The 23,714-nt window shown below is 43.1% G+C and overlaps 2 protein-coding genes across 4 annotated transcripts in view; both read right to left on the reverse strand.

Annotated features, from left to right (window-relative positions):
• LOC143807080 (hydroxysteroid dehydrogenase-like protein 1) overlaps nt 1-23,714 on the reverse strand; it is a 153,565-nt gene that overhangs the window by 103,390 nt on the left and 26,461 nt on the right. The window lies entirely within an intron of this gene.
• On the reverse strand, nt 20,203-21,491 carry LOC143803885 (uncharacterized). The gene is made up of 3 exons (XM_077281646.1): nt 21,293-21,491; nt 20,878-21,037; nt 20,203-20,785 (listed from the first exon to the last, which is right to left on the reverse strand). The coding sequence occupies exons 1-3, from the start codon at nt 21,324-21,326 to the stop codon at nt 20,203-20,205; spliced, it is 777 nt and encodes a 258-aa protein (XP_077137761.1). The 5' UTR covers nt 21,327-21,491.

The following is a 23,714-nucleotide window of genomic DNA, read 5'->3' on the forward strand; positions in this document are numbered from 1 at the left end:
AAACGAGGTTTAAATTTGGGAGAGGAGACCTTCATAGGAACAAAGCGGGAAGAAAGCCATACCAAATCCCCAACGCGTAGTCGGGGACCCACACCGCGGCGGCGGTTGGCAAAGCGCTGAGCCCTCTCCTGTGACATCTTCAAGTTGTCCACCACATGATTCCAGATCCGCTGCAACCTATCCACCACAGAATCCACCCCAGGACAGTCAGAAGGCTCCACATGACCCGAAGAAAAGCGAGGATGGAAACCAGAGTTGCAGAAAAAAGGCGAAACCAAGGTGGCGGAACTAGCCCGATTATTAAGGGCAAACTCAGCCAACGGCAAGAATGTCACCCAATCGTCCTGATCAGCAGAGACAAAACACCTCAAATAAGCCTCCAAAGTCTGATTGGTTCGCTCCGTCTGTCCATTAGTCTGAGGATGGAAAGCAGACGAAAACGACAAATCAATGCCCATCCTACTACAAAAGGATCGCCAGAATCTGGAAACGAACTGGGATCCTCTGTCTGACACAATATTCTCAGGGATGCCGTGCAAACGAACCACGTTCTGGAAAAACACAGGAACCAGATCGGAAGAGGAAGGCAGCTTAGGCAAAGGAACCAAATGGACCATCTTTGAGAAGCGATCACATATCACCCAGATAACGGACATGCCCTGGGATAGCGGAAGATCAGAAATGAAATCCATGGAGATATGTGTCCAAGGTCTCTTCGGGACAGGCAAGGGCAAGAGCAAACCGCTGGCACGAGAACAGCAAGGCTTAGCTCGAGCACAAGTCCCACAGGACTGCACAAATGACCGCACATCCCTTGACAAGGAAGGCCACCAAAAGGACCTGGCCACCAGATCTCTGGTGCCAAAAATTCCCGGGTGACCTGCCAACACCGAGGAATGAACCTCGGAAATGACTCTGCTGGTCCACTTATCCGGGACAAACAGTCTGTCAGGTGGACAAGACTCAGGCCTATCAGCCTGAAATCTCTGCAACACACGTCGCAGATCCGGAGAAATAGCTGACAAGATAACTCCATCTTTAAGAATACCAACAGGATCAGCGACTCCAGGAGCATCAGGCACAAAGCTCCTAGAAAGAGCATCGGCCTTCAAATTCTTTGAACCTGGTAAATATGAGACAACAAAATCAAAGCGGGAGAAAAACAATGACCAGCGGGCCTGTCTCGGATTAAGGCGTTTAGCAGACTCGAGATACATCAGATTTTTGTGATCAGTCAAGACCACCACACGATGCTTAGCACCCTCGAGCCAATGACGCCACTCCTCAAATGCCCATTTCATGGCCAACAACTCCCGATTGCCCACATCATAATTTCGCTCGGCAGGCGAAAACTTCCTAGAGAAAAAGGCACAAGGTTTCATAACAGAGCAACCAGGGCCTCTCTGCGACAAAACGGCCCCTGCTCCAATCTCTGAAGCATCCACCTCAACCTGAAAGGGAAGTGAGACATCGGGCTGGCACAAAACAGGCGCCGAAGTAAACCGGCGTTTCAACTCCTGGAAAGCCTCCACGGCAGCAGGAGCCCAGTTAGCTACATCGGAGCCCTTCTTGGTCATATCCGTCAAAGGTTTCACAATGCTAGAAAAATTAGCGATAAAACGACGGTAGAAGTTAGCGAAACCCAAGAACTTCTGTAGACTCTTAACTGACGAGGGCTGAGTCCAATCAAGAATAGCTCGGACCTTGACTGGGTCCATCTCCACAGCAGAAGGGGAAAAAATGAACCCCAAAAAGGGAACCTTCTGTACACCAAAGAGACACTTTGAGCCCTTGACAAACAAAGAATTTTCACGCAAAATTTTAAAGACCAACCTGACCTGCTCCACATGCGAATCCCAATTATCAGAAAAAACCAAAATATCATCCAGATAAACAATCAAAAATCTATCCAGATACTTCCGGAAAATGTCATGCATAAAGGACTGAAAAACTGAAGGCGCATTGGAGAGCCCAAAAGGCATCACCAAGTACTCAAAATGACCTTCGGGCGTATTGAATGCGGTTTTCCATTCATCACCTTGCTTAATGCGCACAAGGTTGTACGCACCACGAAGATCTATCTTGGTGAACCACTTGGCACCTTTAATCCGGGCAAACAAGTCAGACAACAGCGGTAAAGGATACTGAAATTTGACAGTGATCTTATTTAAAAGCCGATAATCAATACAAGGTCTCAAAGATCCGTCCTTTTTTGCCACAAAAAAGAATCCCGCACCAAGAGGGGAAGAAGACGGACGAATATGTCCTTTCTCTAGAGACTCCTTGATATATGAACGCATAGCGGTATGTTCAGGTACCGACAGATTAAACAGTCTTCCCTTAGGAAATTTACTGCCTGGGATCAAATCTATAGCACAGTCACAGTCCCTATGAGGAGGCAGTGCACTGGACTCAGACTCACTGAAGACATCCTGATAATCAGACAAATACTCCGGAACTTCCGAAGGCGTAGAAGAAGCAATAGACACAGGCAGGGAATCCCCATGAATACCACGACAGCCCCAACTTGAGACTGACATAGCCTTCCAGTCCAGGACTGGATTATGGGTCTGTAACCATGGCAGCCCTAAAACAACCAAATCATGCATTTTATGTAAAACCAGGAAACGTATCACCTCGCGGTGTTCAGGAGTCATGCACATGGTAACCTGTGTCCAATACTGCGGTTTATTTGCTGCCAATGGCGTAGCATCAATACCCCTAAGAGGAATAGGATTTTCTAATGGTTCAAGAGTAAAACCACAGTGCTTAGCAAATGACAGATCCATGAGACTCAGGGCAGCACCTGAATCTACAAACGCCATGACAGGATAAGATGACAGTGAGCAAATCAAAGTTACAGACAGAATAAATTTAGGTTGCAAATTACCAACGGTGACAGGACTAACAACCTTAGCTATACGTTTAGAGCATGCTGAGATAATATGTGTAGAATCACCACAGTAGTAGCACAAGCCATTCCGGCGTCTATGAATTTTCCGCTCATTTCTAGTCAGGATTCTATCACATTGCATTAAATCAGGTGTCTGTTCAGACAACACCATGAGGGAATTTGCGATTTTTCTATCACATTGCACCGAATTAGGTGTCTGTTCAGACAACACCATGAGGGAATTTGCGGTTTTGCGCTCCCGCAACCGCCGGTCAATTTGAATAGCCAGTGCCATAGTATCATTCAGACCTGTGGGAATGGGAAAACCCACCATAACATTCTTAATGGCTTCAGAAAGGCCATTTCTAAAATTAGCGGCCAGTGCACACTCGTTCCAATGTGTCAGCACGGACCATTTCCGAAATTTTTGGCAGTACACTTCAGCCTCGTCCTGCCCCTGAGACATAGCCAGCAAGGCCTTTTCTGCCTGAATCTCAAGATTGGGTTCCTCATAAAGTAAACCGAGCGCCAGAAAAAACGCATCAATATCAGCCAATGCCGGATCTCCTGGCGCCAGCGAAAAAGCCCAATCCTGAGGGTCGCCCCGTAAGAACGAAATAACAATTTTTACTTGCTGAGCAGAGTCTCCAGATGAACAGGGTCTCAGGGACAAAAACAATTTACAATTATTCACAAAATTCCTAAACTTAAACCTGTCTCCGGAAAACAGTTCAGGAAGCGGTATTTTAGGTTCTGACCTAGGATTACTGATAACATAGTCTTGTATGCCCTGCACACGAGTAGCCAGCTGGTCCACACTTGTAATCAAGGTCTGGACATTCATGTCTGCAGCAAGCATAGCCACTCTGAGGTAAAGGGGAAGAAGAAAAAAAAAAAAAAAACTCAGAATCTTCTTTCTTATAATCCCTCTTCTGCAATGCATTAAACATTTAATACTGGCCTGGCAAACTGTTATGACCCCAATGGCGAGGGTCTCAGAGGAACGTGGAAGTCTGCAGAATACAAAAATCCAGCTCATAGGGCAGTGGTAGCTGGGTTGACCATATATCTACTCCTAACGCCAACACTAGAAGTAGCCGGGGATCATTCCTACGTTGATTCTAGATGACACGCTCCAGCCGGAGAATCTAGCTACCCCTAGTAGAGGAAAACAAAAGACCTTTCTTGCCTCCAGAGAAGGGGACCCCAAAGCTGGATAGAAGCCCCCCACAAATAATAACGGTGAGGTAAGAGGAAATGACAAACACAGAAATGAACCAGGTTTAGCACAGAGAGGCCCGCTAACTGATAGCAGAATAAAGGAAGGTAACTTATATGGTCAACAAAAACCCTATCAAAATCCACACTGGAAATTCAAGAACCCCCGAACCGTCTAACGGTCCGGGGGGAGAACACCAGCCCCCTAGAGCTTCCAGCAAAGGTCAGGATATATATTTGGAACAAGCTGGACAAAAATACAAAACCAAAACAAAATAGCAAAAAGCAAAAAGCGGACTTAGCTGATATAACTGGAACCAGGATCAGTAGACAAGAGCACAGCAGACTAGCTCTGATAACTACGTTGCCAGGCATTGAACTGAAGGTCCAGGGAGCTTAAATAGCAACACCCTTAACTAACGACCCAGGTGCGGATAAAAGGAATGACAGAAAAACCAGAGTCAAAAAACTAGTAACCACTAGAGGGAGCAAAAAGTAAATTCACAACAGTGCCGGCGGTGAAGGGAAGCATCGCGCAGGGAGTGGGCTTCCCTGAGCCCCCCGCAGCAACGCGATGTGATCGCGTTGCTGCGAGGGTCTTACCTCCCTCCCTGCCTGCTCCAGACCCGGATCCAAGATGGCCGCGGATCCGGGTCCTGCAGGGAGGGAGGTGGCTTCACAGAAGCCTGCTCAGAGCAGGCACTGTGAAGCAGCCTACACGTCTCTCAGATCGGTGATCTGTCAGAGTGCTATGCAAACTGGCAGATCACCGATCTGTATTGTCCCCCCCTGGGGCAAAATAAAAAAGTAAAAAAAAAAATTTCCAAATGTGTAAAAAAAAAATAAAAAAAAATATTCCAAAATAATGAAAAAAAAAATATATTATTCCCATAAATACATTTCTTTATCTAAATAAAAAAAAACAAACAATAAAAGTACACATATTTAGTATCGCCGCGTCCGTAACGACCCGACCTATAAAACTGGCCCACTAGTTAACCCCTTCAGTAAACACCGTAAGAAAAAAAAAAAAAACGAGGCAAAAAACAACGCTTTATTATCATACCGCCAAACAAAAAGTGGAATAACACGCGATCAAAAAGACAGATATAAAATAACCATGGTACCGCTGAAAGCGTCATCTTGTCCCGCAAATAACGAGCCGCCATACAGCATGATCAGCAAAAAAATAAAAAAGTTATAGTCCTGAGAATAAAGCGATGCAAAAATAATTATTTTTTCCATAAAATAGTTTTTATCGTACAAAAGCGCCAAAACATAAAAAAAATAATATAAATGAGGTATCGCTGTAATCGTACTGACCCGAAGAATAAAACTGCTTTATCAATTTTACCAAACGCGGAACAGTATAAACGCCTCTCCCAAAAGAAATTCATGAATAGCTGGTTTTTGGTCATTCTGCCTCACAAAAATCGGAATAAAAAGCGATCAAAAAATGTGACGTGCCCAAAAAGTTACCAATAAAAACGTCAACTCGTCCCGCAAAAAAACAAGACCTCACATGACTCTGTGGACCAAAATATGGAAAATTTATAGCTCTCAATATGTGGTAACGCAAAAAATATTTTTTGCAATAAAAAGCGTCTTTCAGTGTGTGACGGCTGCCAATCATAAAAATCCGCTAAAAAACTCGCTATAAAAGTAAATCAAACCCCCCTTCATCACCCCCTTAGTTAGGGAAAAATAAAAAAAATGTATTTATTTCCATTTTCCCATTAGGGTTAGGGTTAGGGCTAGGGTTAAGGCTACAGTTAGGGTTGGGGCTAAAGTTACGGTTAGGGTTTAGATTACATTTACGGTTGGGAATAGGGTTGGGATTAGGGTTAGGGGTGTGTCAGGGTTAGAGGTGTGGTTAGGGTTACTGTTGGGATTAGGGTTAGGGGTGTGTTTGGATTAGGGTTTCAGTTATAATTGGGGGGTTTCCACTGTTTCGGCACATCAGGGGCTCTCCAAACGCGACATGGCGTCCGATCTCAATTCCAGCCAATTCTGCGTTGAAAAAGTAAAACAGTGCTCCTTCCCTTCCGAGCTCTCCCGTGTGCCCAAACAGGGGTTTACCCCAACATATGGGGTATCAGCTTACTCAGGACAAATAGGACAACAACCTTTGGGGTCCAATTTCTCCTGTTACCCCTGGGAAAATACAAAACTGGGGGCTAAAAAATAATTTTTGTGGGAAAAAAAAGGATTTTTTATTTTCACGGCTCTGCGTTATAAACTGTAGTGAAACACTTGGGGGTTCAAAGTTCTTACAACACATCTAGATAAGTTCCTTGGGGGGTCTAGTTTCCAAAATGGGGTCACTTGTGTGGGGCTTCTACTGTTTAGGTACATTAGGGGCTCTGCAAACGCAATGTGACGCCTGCAGACCATTCCATCTAAGTCTGCATTCCAAATGGCGCTCCTTCCCTTCCGAGCCCTCCCATGCATCCAAACGGTGGTTCCCCCCACATATGGGGTATCAGCGCACTCAGGACAAATTGGACAACAACTTTTGGGGTCCAATTTCTCCTGTTACCCTCGGGAAAATACAAAACTGGGGGCTGAAAAATAATTTTTGTGGGAAAAAATTTTTGTTTTATTTTTACGGCTCTGCATTATAAAACTTCTGTGAAGCCCTTGGTGGGTCAAAGCACTCACCACACATCTAGATAAGTTCCTTAGGGGGTCTACTTTCCAAAATGGTGTCACTTGGGGGGGGTTTCAATGTTTAGGCACATCAGTGGCTCTCCAAACGCAACATGGCGTCCCATCTCAATTCCTGTCAATTTTGCATTGAAAAGTCAAACGGTGCTACTTCCCTTCCGAGCTCTCCCATGCGCCCAAACAGTGGTTTACCCCCACATATGGGGTATCAGCGTACTCAGGACAAATTGTACAACAACTTTTGGGGTCCAATTTCTTCTCTTACCCTTGGGAAAATAAAAAATTGGGGGCGAAAAATAATTTTTGTGAAAAAATATGATTTTTTATTTTTACGGTTCTGCATTATAAACTTCTGTGAAGCACTTGGTGGGTCAAAGTGCTCACCACACCTCTAGATAAGTTCCTTAGGGGGTCCTCTTTCCAAAATGGTGTCACTTGTGGGGGGTTTCAATGTTTAGGCACATCAAGGGCTCCCCAAACGCAACATGGCGTCCCATCTCAATTCCAGTCAATTTTGCATTGAAAAGTCAAATGGCGCTCCTTCGCTTCTGAGCTCTGTCATGCGCCCAAACAGTGGTTTACCCCCACATATGGGGTATCGGCGTACTCAGGACAAATTGTACAACAACTTTTGGGGTCCATTTTCTCCTGTTACCCTTGGTAAAATAAAACAAATTGGAGCTGAAGTAAATTTTTTGTGAAAAAAAGTTAAATGTTCATTTTTATTTAAACATTCCAAAAATTCCTGTGAAGCACCAGAAGGGTTAATAAACTTCTTGTATATGGTTTTGAGCACCTTGAGGGGTGCAGTTTTTAGAATGGTGTCACACTTGGGTATTTTCTATCATATAGACCCCTCAAAATGACTTCAAATGAGATGTGGTCCCTAAAAAAAAATGGTGTTGTAAAAATGAGAAATTGCTGGTCAACTTTTAACCCTTATAACTCCCTAACAAAAAAAAATTTTGGTTCCAAAATTGTGCTGATGTAAAGTAGACATGTGGGAAATGTTACTTATTAAGTATTTTGTGTGACATACAGTCATATGAAAAAGTTTGGGCATCCCTATTAATCTTAAGCTTAATGTTTTATAAAAATGTTTTTTTTTTGCAACAGCTATTTCAGTTTCATATATCTAATAACTGTTGGACACAGTAATGTTTCTGCCTTGAAATTAGGTGTATTGTACTAACAGAAAATGTGCAATCTGCATTCAAACAAAATTTGACAGGTGCATAAGTATGGGCACCCTTATCATTTTCTTGTTTTAAATACTCCTACCTACTTTTTACTGACTTACTAAAGCACTTTTTTTGGTTTTGTAACCTCATTGAGCTTTGAACTTCATAGCCAGGTGTATGCAATCATGAGAAAAGCTACTTAAAGTGGCCACTTGCAAGTTGTTCTCCTGTTTGAATCTCCTCTGAAGAGTGGCATCATGGGCTCCTCAAAACAACTGTCAAATGATCTGAAAACAAAGATTATTCAACATAGTTGTTCAGGGGAAGGATACAAAAAGCTGTCTCAGAGATTTAACCTGTCAATTTCCACTGTGAGGAACATAGTAAGGAAATGGAAGAACACAGGTACAGTTCTTGTTAAGGCCAGAAGTGGCAGGCCAAGAAAAACATCAGAAAGGCAGAGAAGAAGAATGGTGAGATCAGTCAAGGACAATCCTCAGGCCACCTCCAGAGATCTGCAGCATCAACTTGCTGCAGATGGTGTCACTGTGCATCGGTCAACTATACTGTCAGCCCAGCCGACACATGAAAAACTTAAATACTACTGTCCCTGCTGTCCTCTGTAGCTCACTTGTCATCTTCATCATCATCTTCTTTGTTCTTATTCATAATCTGGAAAAGAAAAACAAGCTTTCCTGCTTTATTGGGTCCCAACCGATTTCTCAATTTAGAATGAATGAGTCCAAAGGAAGAGATGATTCTTTCAACGCCTGCAGAAGAAGCTACTGCTGTTAAAAGTGAAATCATTACTTGAACAGTCTCTAAATCCAAGCGCTTAAGTGACTTCCACCAGTTTACTGGTGTGACCTTCCTTAAAATATCTTCAGCAAACATATATTTCTTGAATGGTTCCCCCTTAGCTCTGAAGTTTATTATAGTTGGCATTAAAGATGGATGATTGCTGGATACCCATGTCATAGCTAACTCCTCTTCCTCAGCACTTAGGTTTTGACCCTGATATTGGATATTGACAATATTTGCCAAAAAATGAGCTGGAGTCAGTGCTTGTCCCATTCGTTTGTTTACTGCTTGTAATTTAATTCTGTCCATGTGTAGTTCTGTTTTTAAGTGTTCACTCAGTTCCTTCCAAATTTCAACAGCATCCACAATAAAACAGCTATTTTTCTGTATTTTGTTTAAAGCTTGAGAGATGGGTTTCAGGAAGCTCAGCATATGTTCAACATTTCTCTTAAGCCCAATGTTGAGGATTTTGGCCGTGACAGTGCCATCTATTTTATCTCGATTTTCTTCACAAAGTGTCATCAGAATAGGCCAGTTTTTGATATACTGTTCAAAACAGTCCACCACAGAGTTCCATCTAACATCTTGTGGGAGCGTTAGCTTGGTTCCACCCATCCTTTTCAGAGCTGCTGCAGCAAAATGATTATTACGGAAGTATTTAGCAATTTCAACAACATTAGCCTTTATTTCTGGAACACTTAAGTCTTTGGCTAAGAGGTGCAGCAAATGAGCACTGCAACCATATGTTATTAGCAGCTTTGTATTCCCTCCCTGCTCTTCTAAATCTCTTCTCATCTTGGATACGTTTGCAGCATTGTCAGTGACCAAACTGCGTACTAGACATTTGAATTTTTGTTCACATGTCGTTATAGCTTTTACTGCCACTTCTTGTAAGTATTCTGCTGTGTGTGCATTTCCTGACGTATCAGTTGTTTGTGCAAGGAAGACTTTACCTTCTTCTGTTGTTATACAAGCACATACAATAGGATCATTGTGGACATTACTCCACCCATCAATACTTAGGTCAACAATTTTACCCTCCAGAGCTGTTGCACATTGCTCCATTTCTCTGTCATACACTTGATCCAGCAGTTTCCCTGCAACATCAGCTCTGTTGGGTGGACTGTATCCTGGTCTCAGTGACTGAACCATATTAATGAAATGTGGGTTCTCAGTCAGACGGAAAGAAGAGTTCGTTGCATAAATAAACTGGGCAATTTTTTCATCAATCAAATCTTTTTCTAATCTGCTAGTTCTTATCACAAACCTATCTATGGTGGTTCCAGGAGGTAAAGTTTTTTTCTTCCTTTTGGGTGATGGTGATATGTGGCTGTGGGTGTCTGATGATGATGCTGCTGCTAATGAAGCACTATCCTGGATGGATAACTCTGAAACTGTAGAACAGGATGATGGTGATCTTGGAGGTGGATAGTTTCCAGAATCCATGAATTCCCCTAAACAAAAAAAGTCAATGCTGTTATTTTATTGTTTATACAATTTCTGCTTATTGTACACAACACATCACTGCCCCTGCCCCAAAAGGAATATTTGTTTTTCTTCATAACTGTACCAAATGACAGTAACATGCAGTAATAAGAAATATAATTTTTCTCACACATGACAGTTCAGTCTTTAGAAATAGGATTCAATAAAAATGTTTACCAACCTGAAGATCCTGCCTGTTCAGAAGTGTTTCTTTCGTCATCTTCATCACCGCACTTCTCATGATGTTGCCTCATTCGCGCCACCAGGCCTTGCATCTCTTTGTTGCATCGTTTGCATTTTGCACGCATGCCTGCCTTACCGATAGGCGAAGGAGCTTCATTAAAATATTCCCAAACTGGGTCTCTTTTACGGCCTGCTGCCATTATAAGGAAAGAATTTAATAAACCTCAGATCATATCGTACACACAAACAGATCAAGACTTGTCTGTCTGTGGCTATGCTGCAGTATTGTGCTCAAAGTTTCACTTTCATTTTCTTGTCTGCTTGCCCTTCCTCCTCACACTTAGGGCCCCTTCACACTGTGCAATCAAAGTCTGAACGAGCGTTCGATTTGTGACGTTTATCCGTCCTCGTTCCGAGGTTGCAAAGTGTGACATGGCGTTACGATTTGCGACGCAGCCCAGCATCGTACGATGTGAAAGAAAGAGCAGAACTTTCTTTCGTCGTAAATGTCCCGCTGTGGCGGTCGAAATCGTAGTATGTGACGGCGGTCATACGAGCTCGTAATGCGACTACGTGGGTTGGGCTTCCGCATACCTGTCTCCTGATTGGGCGTGACGTTTTAGCACGCCCATGCTGGTAATACGTCACGCTCGGAGTCGTAGGACTATGGCGGTGTGAAGGGTAGCGTACGATTGCGACGCGTGACGTTCACATCGCAACTACGTCAGAAAAAGCGTTAACATCGTAGAGTGTGACCGCTGGCTACGAGCTCGTACTGCGATGTCGAATATGACGCAAATGCGTCGTAATCGTAGCAGAATCGACCAGTGTGAAGGTACCCTTAGATTCACATTCGTCTTGTGTTGTGCAGATCTATTCCACTCCAAACAATCAGAAACATATTGTCTAACTTCTTGGACTTGGCACTGAAGGGGTTGATTCTGTATTCATAGGTTTGTAGAACAATAGGATTAAGGTATTTTTCTCAACTCTGTTCATGTTGTAACATTTTTGCCGTGAAGAAGAGGCTGGGACCTCTGCGGAGTCAAATTCAGTTTTGAGAACTGCGTAAGTAAAGCGAGCGTCTGTGATAATATATGACAGAAACTGCCCACTAATCCTACAGAAACCTCTGGAAGAGCATGGCATTGTGAATGTTACACATATACAGCCTTTATTCTACTGAGTTAAACAACTCAGCTTTATCTCATGATGGAAGAACCTTTGGATGGTAAAATATTTTCCTAAAAAAGCAGTTTATTGAAAAAAATCCGATTTAAATAAAAAAAATCCGATTGAAATCAAAAAAATCCATTTTTTTTATTTTTAAAATAAAAACATTGATTTTTATCCACCCTGATCGGGAGCAACCGGGATCATTGGTACTCTTTCAACCTTGATTTTCCTGATTACTCTGGGGAGTAACTGTAGATGAGGAAAAAAATGTACGGAAGGCAGAATTGGCGCCATGAAAGAACCAGAGCATCGACTCTTGGATCTCGAGACCTCCCTATAAACTGGCTGCTGACTGAGGCCTCTTTCACACTTCCGTCTTTTACCTTCCGTCACAATCCGTCGAGTTTTAAAAAAACAGGATCCTGCAAATTTTTCTGCAGGATCCTGTTTTTTCCCATAGACTTGTATTAGCGACGGATTGTGACGGATGGCCATCCGTTTCATCCGTTGTGCACTGGATCCGTCGGGCAGAGAAAACGTTCAGAGGAACGTTTTTTGTGCACGTCGGAAAATCACTCAGTGACGGGTCCTGCACTGTCCGTCGTCGGCTATAATGGAAGCCTATGGGCGCAGGATCCGTCACTGACCATCACACACAGGAATCCAGCGACGTATCACTTTTTTCCCTCTGAGCTTGCCGGAAGTATTTTCAAGGCAGGGAAAAATATCTCTCTCCTCTCTCTCGTCCCCGGAATCCTACTTCTACACTATAGGAATTCAGGCGGCGCATCCGCCGAAACACTGGAAACGTTGCATACGTTTTAACACTATTTTCTCAACGTACGTCGCTACGTCTCGGCGACGCATTAAGACGGGACACTGCCGACGAAAGTGTGAAAGAGGCCTGAGCAGCACACACGGCCGCATCCAAGGATGCATATACCAGGTAATCGCCTGCCCGGGAAATTTAGTTGGCAAGGTGCACTGCCTCAGGAGGAAGGTTACTGTTCTGAAGTGAATTAGCCAAGGTCTCTGACTAGAAAACCATAGCCCTAACTACCTATGCCTTGGCAAAGGATGGATAGAGAGCCGAACCTGAGGCCTCGAAAACAGAGCGGGCCAAGCTTTCTATGTGATGGTGCGTGGGAATTTTGATGGATGAGCAATCCGGCATGGACAGGAGAGTTTTGGATGCTACACAGGATACTGGGGGATCTACCGCCAGAAATTCAGCCCAATCTTTTTTCAGATCAGCTGAAAAAGGATACTTGGCTTCAAGAGGCCTTTGCCCTGTGAAGCGTTTATCCAGGCGCTCTCTGTGCCTATTAACTATGGCTCTAAATTCAGGGTTTTTGGTCTGACCCGTCCGTGTGCCTCCTACAGAGGTTTTTGTGTACTCACCGTAAAATCCTTTTCTGTGAGCCACTCATTGGGGGACAAAATGCCCACCCTGCTAGCCTATTGGCTTATAAGGCTTTTGCCTGTTCTTTTAAGTTGACATGTTGTACTCTTCTATGTTGTTACTATTTGTTCCTACTGCTTTTGCACCGAACTGATTCTCTGGGAGCCAGCACAACAGAGGAGGAGCTAACTTTTTTGTGTTAACCTAGTGTCAGCCTTCTAGTGGCAAGCAACATACAAACCATGGTCTGTGTCCCCCAATGAGGGGAAGGAGAAACATGGAGGAGGCTCTGTTATGTTCTGGAGCTGCTTTGTTGCATCTGGCACAGGGTGTCTAGAATCTGTGCAGGGTACAATGAAATTTCAAGACCATCAAGGGATTCTAGAGAGAAATGTGCTGCCCAGTGTCAGAAAGCTTGGTATCAGTCGCAGGTCATGGGTCTTGAAACAGGATAATGACCCAAAACACACTGCTAAAAAGATCCAAGAATGGCTAAGAGGAAAACATTGGACTATTCTGAAATATCCTTTTATGAGCTCTGACCTAAATCCTATTGAGCATCTTTGGAAAGAGCTGAAACATGCTGTCTGGAAAAGACAACCTTTAAACATGAGCCAACTAGAGCAGTTTGCTCTTGAGGAGTCGGCCAAAATACCTGTCAACAGGTACAGAAGTTTGATTGCAGTGATTGCCTCAAAAGGTTGTGCAACAAAATATTAAAGTTAAGGGTACCATCATTTCTGTCCAGACCTATTTCATTAATTTTTTTTTTTAATTCTGTGGAAGCATGGTTGAAAAGCAATGTCTGACTTTCACTCGTTCATTCTCATAGATTTTTTAAATTTATTATTACTTTTGTCAGATTCAAGTTACTTCAGTGACCATTGTGGGTTTTTCTGTCATTAAACGAGGGGTAACAACAATTTTGACCACGTGTGTACAATACAGACCAAAAGTTTGGACACATCTTCACATTTAAAGATTTTTCTGTATTTTCAGGACTATAAAAATTGTACATTCACAATGAAGGCATCAAAACTATGAATTAACACATGTGGAATTATGTACTAAACAAAAAACAATCTTGAAGGAGTTCCCAGAGAGGCTTAGCACTTGTTGGCCCTTTTGCCTTCACTCTGCGGTCCAGCTCACCCCAAACCATCTTGATTGGGTTCAGGTCTGGTGACTGGAGGCCAGGTCATCTGGCGTAGCAACCCATCACTCTCCTTCTTGGTCAAATAGCCCTTACACAGCCTGGAGGTGTGTTTGGGCTCATTGTCGTGTTGAAAAATAAATGATGGTCCAATTAAACGCAAACCCGGATGGAATAGCATGCCGCTGCAAGATGCGGTGGTAGCCATGCTGGTTCAGTATGCCTTCAATTTTGAATAAATCCCCAACAGTGTCACCAGCAAAGCACCCCCACACCGTCACACCACCTCCTCCATGCTTCACGGTGGGAACCAGGCATGTACAGTAGATCCATCCGTTCACCTTTTCTGCGTCGCACAAAGACACGGTGGTTGGAACCAAAGATCTCAAATTTGGACTCATCAGACCAAAGCACAGATTTCCACTGGTCTAATGTCCATTCCTTGTGTTCTTTAGCCCAAACAAGTCTCCTCTTAACAGTTGTTGTAGAGATGTGTCTGCTGCTAGAACTCTGTCTGGCATTGACCTGGTCTATAATCTGAGCTGCTGTTAACCTGCGATTTCTGAGGCTGGTGATTCGGATAAACATCCTCAGAAGCAGAGGTGACTCTTGGTCTTCCTTTCCTGGGGTGGTCCTCATGTGAGCCAGTTTCTTTGTAGCGCTTGATGGTTTTTGCCACTGTACTTGGGGACACTTTCAAAGTTTTCCCAATTTTTCGGACTGACTGACCTTCATTTCTTAAAGTAATGATGGCCACTCGTTTTTCTTTACCTAGAATTTGTATTATGGCAAGAAAATATCAGCTAACAGTCTACTCAGTAGGACTATCAGCTGTGTATCAACCAGACTTCTGCACAACACAACTGATGGTCCCAACCCCATTTATAAAGCAAGAAATCCCACTTATTAAACCTGACAGGGCACACCTGTGAAGTGAAAACCATTCCCGGTGACTACCTCTTGAAGCTCATCAAGAGAATGCCAAGAGTGTGAAAAGCAGTCATCAAAGCAAAAGGTGGCTACTTTGAAGAACCTAGAATATAAGACATAATTTCAGTTGTTTCACACATTTTTGTTAAGTATATAATTCCACATGTGTTAATTCATAGTTTTGATGCCTTCAGTGTGAATGTACAATTTTCTTAGTCGTGAAAATACAGAAAAATCTTTAAATGAAGGTGTGTCCAAACTTTTGGTCTGTACTGTATATCATGCCTCAGCTTTGACGTCATATTTCATCTGATACCTGAGGTCCGCTTGGCCATATTTATATTCAGCTTTCATACATTGTTTAACCATATTATATTACTAGTAGTGTTGAGCGATACCGTCCGATACTTGAAAGTATCGGTATCGGATAGTATCGGCCGATACCCGAAAAGTATCAGATATCGCCGATACCGATACCCGATACCAATACAAGTCAATGGGACACCAAGTATCGGAAGGTATCCTGATGGTTCCCAGGGTCTGAAGGAGAGGAAACTCTCCTTCAGGCCCTGGGTTCCATATTAATGTGTAAAATAAAGAATTAAAATAAAAAATATTGATATACTCACCCGTCCGGAGGCCCCTGCACCTTACCGCTGTTAACCGGCAGCCTGCTTTGCTTAAAATGAGCGCGTTCAGCACCTTCCATGACGTCACGGCTTCTGATTGGTCGCGTGCCGCTCATGTGACCGGCACGCGACCAATCACAAGCCGTGACGTCATTCTCAGGTCCTAAATTCCTAGGATGAGGAGTTTAGGGCCTGAGAATGACGTCGCGGCTTGTGATTGGTCGCGTGGCGGTCACATGAGCGGCACGCGACCAATCAGAAGCCGTGACGTCATGGAAGGTGCTGAACGCGCTCATTTTAAGCAAAGCAGGCTGCCGGTTACTACCAGGGCGCGTCAGAGGGGGAGTATATCCCTATTTTTTATTTTAATTCTTTATTTTTTACATGGATATGGATCCCAGGGCCTGAAGGAGAGTTTCCTCTCCTTCAGACCCTGGGAACCATACACTGGGAACTTCCGATTCCCGATACCACAAAAGTATCGGATCTCGGTATCGGAATTCCGATACTTGCGGTATCTGAACGCTCAACACTAATTACTAGTTATTCTTTTTATCTTACAGTGAATGTTTACTTGGAAATAAAATACCTCCATGTCATGAAAATCTTCTAAAAAGATGCAGCATCTATTATAGTATATTGTAGTTACTTAACTGCATAAATATATGGTTCTGTTTGCTTGTGTCATGAGACATATTCATAAAATCATCTTTATTTTTGTTGTATAAAAAGCCTTTTATGATTTACTAGATGGTGGCCCGATTCTAAAGCATCGGGTATTCTAGAATATGTATGTACGTTGCGCTGTGAGTGGGGGTTAAATTCAGTGCCAATATCGCTGATTAGTCTCGGCCAGCTGGGCGTGAAATCCCGCACCAATTCGCGGCCGGACAGCGTTTCGCTGATTGGTTGTGGTTGGCCGGGCACGACTAATCACCGAAGTTGTGTTTAAATACCGCGGCGATATCGCTGATTGGTCGCGGCCGGCCGGCCGAGTAGTATATAGCACAGCGACGTAATATATAACACAGACAGCCACGTAGTATATAGCAGCCATGTAATATATAGCACAGCCCACGTAGTATATAGCACAGCCCACGTAGTATATAGCACAGCCCACGTAGTATATAGCACAGCCCACGTAGTATATAGCACAGCCCACGTAGTATATAGCAGCCACGTGGTATATATCACAGATTATATATATATTCGAGTATAAGATGAGATTTTCAACCCGTTTTTGGGGTTTGAAAGTCCCTCTCTCGGCTTATACTCGAGTGATACCCAGGGGTCGGAAGGGGAGAGGGAGAGGGGGCTGTCTAATTATACTCACCTGCTCCTGGCGCGGTCCCTGCACATCTTATCCCTGGCAGCTTCTTCCTGTAGTGAGCGGTCACATGGTACCGCTCGTTACAGATATGAATATGGACTCCCATAGGGGTGGGGCCGCATGTTCATTACTGTAAAGAGCGGTACCATGTGACCGCTCACTACAGGAAGAAGCTTCCAGGAAACAGAGGTGCAGGGACCGCGCCAGGAGCAGGTGAGTATAACGCAGTGCGCGATATTCACCTGCTCCCCATTCCACCGTCGGAGCCGCTGCAACTTAAGCGTCCTCTGCAGTGACGCTCAGGTCAGAGGGCGCGATGACGCGATTAGTGCGCGCTGCCCTCTGCCTGAACGTCAGTGCAGAGGACGGGAAGACACAGCGGCGGTCTGTATGGAGCATCTTATGGGGCCATGTGCAGCATTACATGGGGTAAATATCTGTATGGGGCCATGTGCAGCATTATATGGGGCAAATATCTGTATGGAGCATCTTATGGGGCTACATGCAGCATTATATGGGGCAAATATCTCTATGGAGCATCTTATGGGGCTATGTGCAGCATTATATGGGGCAAATATTTGTATGGGGCCATGTGCGGCATTATATGCAGCATTATATGGGGCAAATATCTCTATGGAGCATCTTATGGGGCCATAATCAGCATTTATGCGGCATTGTATGGGGCAAATGTCTGTATGGAGCATCTTAGGGGGGTCATAATCAACATTTGTGCAGCATTATATGGGGCATATTTTAACATGGAGCATCTTATGGGGCCCATCAAACTGTATGGAGCATTATATGGGGTATATTTTTTATGGAGCATCTTATGGGGCCATCATGATCTGTATGGAGCATTATATTGGGTTCCTGATTCAATATGGATATTCAAAAACACAACCTACTGATGACTCAATTTTAATTTTATTGGTATCTATTTTTATTTTTGAAATTTAACAGTAGCTGCCGCATTTTCCACCCTAAGCTTATACTCGAGTCTTTAAGTTTTCCCATTTTTTTGTGGCAAAATTAGGGGGGGGGGGGGTCGGCTTATACTCGGGTCGGCTTATACTCCAGTATATACGGTACATGTTTTGCATAGATAATCTTGATAGAGGCCTGAGGGCCGAAAAGTTGGGCTTGTCTCACATTGACTGGTTTAATACATTTATTATCAGCAAGAATTCACTAGTGCAAAAAGGTTTTTTCCTTAGGCTAGGTTCACATTGCGTCAAGTACATGGCGTTAAACGGATGCGTTAAACGCATGTACAGAAAAGGAGCAAAAAATATGTGAAATTCGTCGTCACAGTAACGCTAGCGTTAACGCATGTGATCGCGTTTTTCATTTTGATGTCCGTATCCGTTTGTCTGCGTTTGTCACTGTCAATAAAGTTGTTTTTTTTTTCCCTTTTGTCATTGTCGGGTGTGGGCACAGACTCATTCTCCATTTTGAAAGCATTGAGTGAACTTCTGCTAGCAAGATGTTTGTGTCTGAGCTCGTCAGATTTCGCTTGATGCGGTTGCGACTTCGTCAGAGAAAGCACAGTTCGCAAAGGAGATATTGGATCCACGAAGTGAATTTCTTGCGGAGTACATATGGTGCCTTTCACACCCTGTATGTGCAGCTTCGGGATCACCCCTCCAAATTCCAACGCTATCTCAGGATGTCCATTGAGACCTTTGATGTTCTGCTCTCGCATGTGACGGATGAGATACATCATCATCGCAGCACTTTTCGTGAAAGCATCAGTGCGGAGCAACGTCTAGTAGTGACTGTGAGGTAATTATACATTTTTTTTAGCATTCTATTGACAAACACTAGATGTAGGTATCGTGGGGCATAATGTTCATTTTGCAATTGTATATTCTATTGTAACTAGGCTTTAGATGATCACTAACAATCCTAATTTTTTTTTTTTTATTTAAATGTCGACAGATATCTGGCTACCGGAGAAACTTTTGCATCACTGCATTATCAGTTTAGACTTGGGAAGTCAACAATTTGCCAACTGGTTCGGGAAACTTGTGATGCCATTTGGAATAACTTGCAACCACTTGTGCTACCAACCCCGACATCAGAAATGTGGCTAGCGATTTCCCAACAGTTTGAGGATGTGGCTAATTTCCCCAATTGTATTGGTGCCGTGGACGGCAAGCACATACGGATTCAGAAACCTGCGCATAGTGGTTCCCTGTACTATAACTATAAGAAATACTTTTCTATAGTATTGATGGCTATTGCGGATGCCAGGTACCGTTTTGTTGCTGTGGATATTGGTGCTTATGGCCGGACTAACGATTCCAGAGTATTCAGAGACTCCAACATGGGCCGATGTTTGTACAGCCAAAGTTTCAACATACCCTCATCAAGACCTCTTCCGGGGACCGAAGGCCCAAGTTTGCCCTATGTTTTAGTTGGTGACGAGGCCTTCCAACTAGGACAAAATCTCCTCAAGCCCTACTCAAGCCGTAGTCTAGACTCCAGCAGGCGCATTTTTAATTATCGCTTGAGCCGGGCTAGACGTTATGTGGAGTGTGCCTTTGGGATTTTGACATTGAAATGGCGGATTTTACTAACCTGCATGCAACTGCAACCAGAAAATGTGGACCGTGTTGTGAAGGCGTGCATCTGTCTGCATAATTTTGTGGCGAGACATGAAACCCAGGTGGTAGACCCTGATGATTGTGAGTCGAACCTCATGAGCATTGAATCTACTGCTGTTCGGTCAACAGCACAAATAATGAGGATTCGTGATCAGTTTGCACACTACTTCACACATGAAGGCCATGTTCCATGGCAAGACAGATACGTGTGAAAATATTGTAAAGTCTTCCTGATGTTGTGTAAAAAGTTACCTTATGGCGTGTAAAAAGTTTTTTAACCAGATGTCGTGTTAAAAATTACCTTATGTCGTGTATAAAGTTGTGTTGTGTTAAAAGTTAAAGTCATCCAAGATTATTAAATTTGAAACAGTTTACAACATGTTTATGGGTTTTTCCAACAAACTTTTGGTACACAGGTTTAACATATGATATCCCATAGGGAAGAAAAAAAAGGAAAATAGAAATTCACAACAAAAAACATAACAAAAAAAAAAAAATAGAAAACTTGCAACGTGGTTATTGCACCTGGCTGGGGACACTGAACTGTACTAAAGACTTTGGTACTGCACGGGCGTATTGTCTGCCCAACTATATGATGGACTGCTACTATGTCTATGAGGTTCCACGCTCGTTTCACCCCGGCCTCTATATTGAGGGTTGTAGGCCGGCAAGTCCATTCTTCTAGTTCCCGATGGAGCGGGTTCTTGTGGTCCCACAAATTCCTCTACAAGCTCGTTCAGTCTTTGTCTAAACATAAAGTTTCTATGTGCCGGGATATTTTGGGCAACAGGCACATAGGATAAGAAAAGTAGCTTCCACTCATTAGCAGAGTAGACAGACTCGCGTGCTTGCAGCTCGGTAATTTCGCACCTCACGTCTTTCAGCTCACTGCGACACATGTCCTCTACCCGTTGGAGTCCATCCACGATAATTGCATCAGCTTCATCTTTTTGGGTTGCTCGCTTGCGTCCACGCTGTGATTGCAACCGGGCACTCACACCTGCAGCAACAGTGCTTCTGTCCGCAGATCGTGGCTCGCTGATGCCAGACACATCTTCAGGTTGTGTTGGTTCCACTGGAGAAGGTTCCAGTTCCTCTGTCGGTCTCGGAGCAGCGGTACTGCATATCGTGCTGTAACCCCAAAAAAAAATTAATATAAATAAAGTAAATTAGTTACCTTTATTAAACAATTTTGTCTCGCACACAGACGTTTTTGTACTTACGAGCGCTGAGACAATGTTTTTTGAAGAAAGAGCAGTTGGTCGTAATGCACATACGGGGTCACCCGTTTACCACTGGATCCACTTGCTGCATTTTGATTGTTCCGGTAGTCACGGACAAAGCGATCGCGGATGGACTTCCAACGGGTATGGACAGCATCGGCTTTAAATTTAAAAAAAAAAAAAAAAAATAGTAGACAGATAGTTTGAAGATATAGGAAACATTTTTCATAGTTTGCTAGGATAGTTGAGATATAAATAGTAGATAGATAGTTAAGAAATAGTTTTTAGAAATAGTGTATAGATAGATAGTGTACAGATAGTTCATAATTGAGAGATAGACAACAAGTGGATAGGTTGATAGGATAGAAATTTTTTTGGGGTTTACATTTTCCGATGTTACGTCACCAATATTTACCAATTTTTTTCTTTGAAGTTGTAGACTTCTCCATGTATCGGGGATCAAAGTGACAGATTATTTGATCCCACAACTTCCGGTTTTTCACGATGTCATGGTGGGAGCTGTCGCTCTGGTCCCATATGGAGGGGTTGGCTTCAACAAGGTTGATCAGTGTCTCGTTGTGGATAGTCAATGGCTCTTCGTCAACGACAATCCTTTTTTTTTTGACCGCTGACTTGGACTAGGTAAACCCAAAAAATTTAGGTTGATAGTTTCAATTTCACTGGATGGCCATATTCATATATACAGAGATAGATAGATAGATACATAGATATAGCAATAGATAGATACATATATATAGATAGATATAGATAGATATATAGATACATAGATATAGCAATAGATACATAGATATAGATAGATATAGATAGATATATAGATACATAGATATAGATAGATAGATACATAGATATAGATAGATAGATAGATACATAGATAGATACATATTTATAGATAGATACATAGATATTGATAGATAGATAAATAGATAGATACATGGATATAGATATATACATACAGTGCCTACAAGTAGTATTCAACCCCCTGCAGATTTAGCAGGTTTAATAAGATGCAAATAAGTTAGAGCCTTCAAACTTCAAACAAGAGCAGGATTTATTAACAGATGCATAAATCTTACAAACCAAAAAGTTTTGTTGCTCAGTTAAATTTTTATAAATTTTAAACATAAAAGTGTGGGTCAATTATTATTCAACCCCTAGGTTTAATATTTTGTGGAATAACCTTTGTTTGCAATTACAGCTAATAATCGTCTTTTATAAGACCTGATCAGGCCGGCACAGGTCTCTGGAGTTATCTTGGCCCACTCCTCCATGCAGATCTTCTCCAAGTTATCTAGGTTCTTTGGGTGTCTCATGTGGACTTTAATCTTGAGCTCCTTCCACAAGTTTTCAATTGGGTTAAGGTCAGGAGACTGACTAGGCCACTGCAACACCTTGATTTTTTGCCTCTTGAACCTGGCCTTGGTTTTCTTGGCTGTGTGCTTTGGGTCATTGTCTTGTTGGAAGATGAAATGACGACCCATCTTAAGATCCTTGATGGAGGAGCGGAGGTTCTTGGCCAAAATCTCCAGGTAGGCCGTGCTATCCATCTTCCCATGGATGCGGACCAGATGGCCAGGCCCCTTGGCTGAGAAACAGCCCCACGGCATGATGCTGCCACCACCATGCTTGACTGTAGGGATGGTATTCTTGGGGTCATATGCAGTGCCATCCAGTCTCCAAACGTCACGTGTGTGGTTGGCACCAAAGATCTCGATCTTGGTCTCATCAGACCAGAGAACCTTGAACCAGTCAGTCTCAGAGTCCTCCAAGTGATCATGAGCAAACTGTAGACGAGCCTTGACATGACGCTTTGAAAGTAAAGGTACCTTACGGGCTCGTCTGGAACGGAGACCATTGCGGTGGAGTACGTTACTTATGGTATTGACTGAAACCAATGTCCCCACTGCCATGAGATCTTCCCGGAGCTCCTTCCTTGTTGTCCTTGGGTTAGCCTGGACTCTTCGGACAAGCCTGGCCTCGGCACGGGAGGAAACTTTCAAAGGCTGTCCAGGCCGTGGAAGGCTAACAGTAGTTCCATAAGCCTTCCACTTCCGGATGATGCTCCCAACAGTGGAGACAGGTAGGCCCAACTCCTTGGAAAGGATTTTGTACCCCTTGCCAGCCTTGTGACCCTCCACGATCTTGTCTCTGATGGCCTTGGAATGCTCCTTTGTCTTTCCCATGTTGACCATGTATGAGTGCTGTTCACAAGTTTGGGGAGGGTCTTAAATAGTCAGAAAAGGCTGGAAAAAGAGATAATTAATCCAAACATGTGAAGCTCATTGTTCTTTGTGCCTGAACTACTTCTTAATACTTTAGGGGAACGAAACAGAATTCTGGTGGGTTGAGGGGTTGAATAATAAATGACCCTCTGAAAAGACTTTTCACAATTTAAAATAAAAATAAACAAAGAAATAACATTCTTTTTTGCTGCAGTGCATTTCACACTTCCAGGCTGATCTACAGTCCAAATGTCACAATGCCAAGTTAATTCCAAATGTGTAAACCTGCTAAATCTGCAGGGGGTTGAATACTACTTGTAGGCACTGTAGATATAGATTGACAAAAATAGATGGAGCGATAGATAGTTGATATTTTACAGGTATAGTAGATAGAAATTGAATAGATAGATTGTTGATAAATATTGGATAGAATATTTCTAATTTGATATTTACCACTGGCAGTTGTGGCGACGACAGACGGCTAGGGACCTTCTTTCTTTTTTGTCCTCCGTGTTGCACCACCTATTGTGTATGTAAAATGTAAAAAAAAAACATTTTAACATTAAATTATGTTAACATTCATTGGATCAATAAATT

The sequence above is a fragment of the Ranitomeya variabilis genome, chromosome 2 (genome assembly GCF_051348905.1).
Source record: "Ranitomeya variabilis isolate aRanVar5 chromosome 2, aRanVar5.hap1, whole genome shotgun sequence".
In the NCBI taxonomy this organism is placed as follows: Eukaryota; Metazoa; Chordata; class Amphibia; order Anura; family Dendrobatidae; genus Ranitomeya; species Ranitomeya variabilis.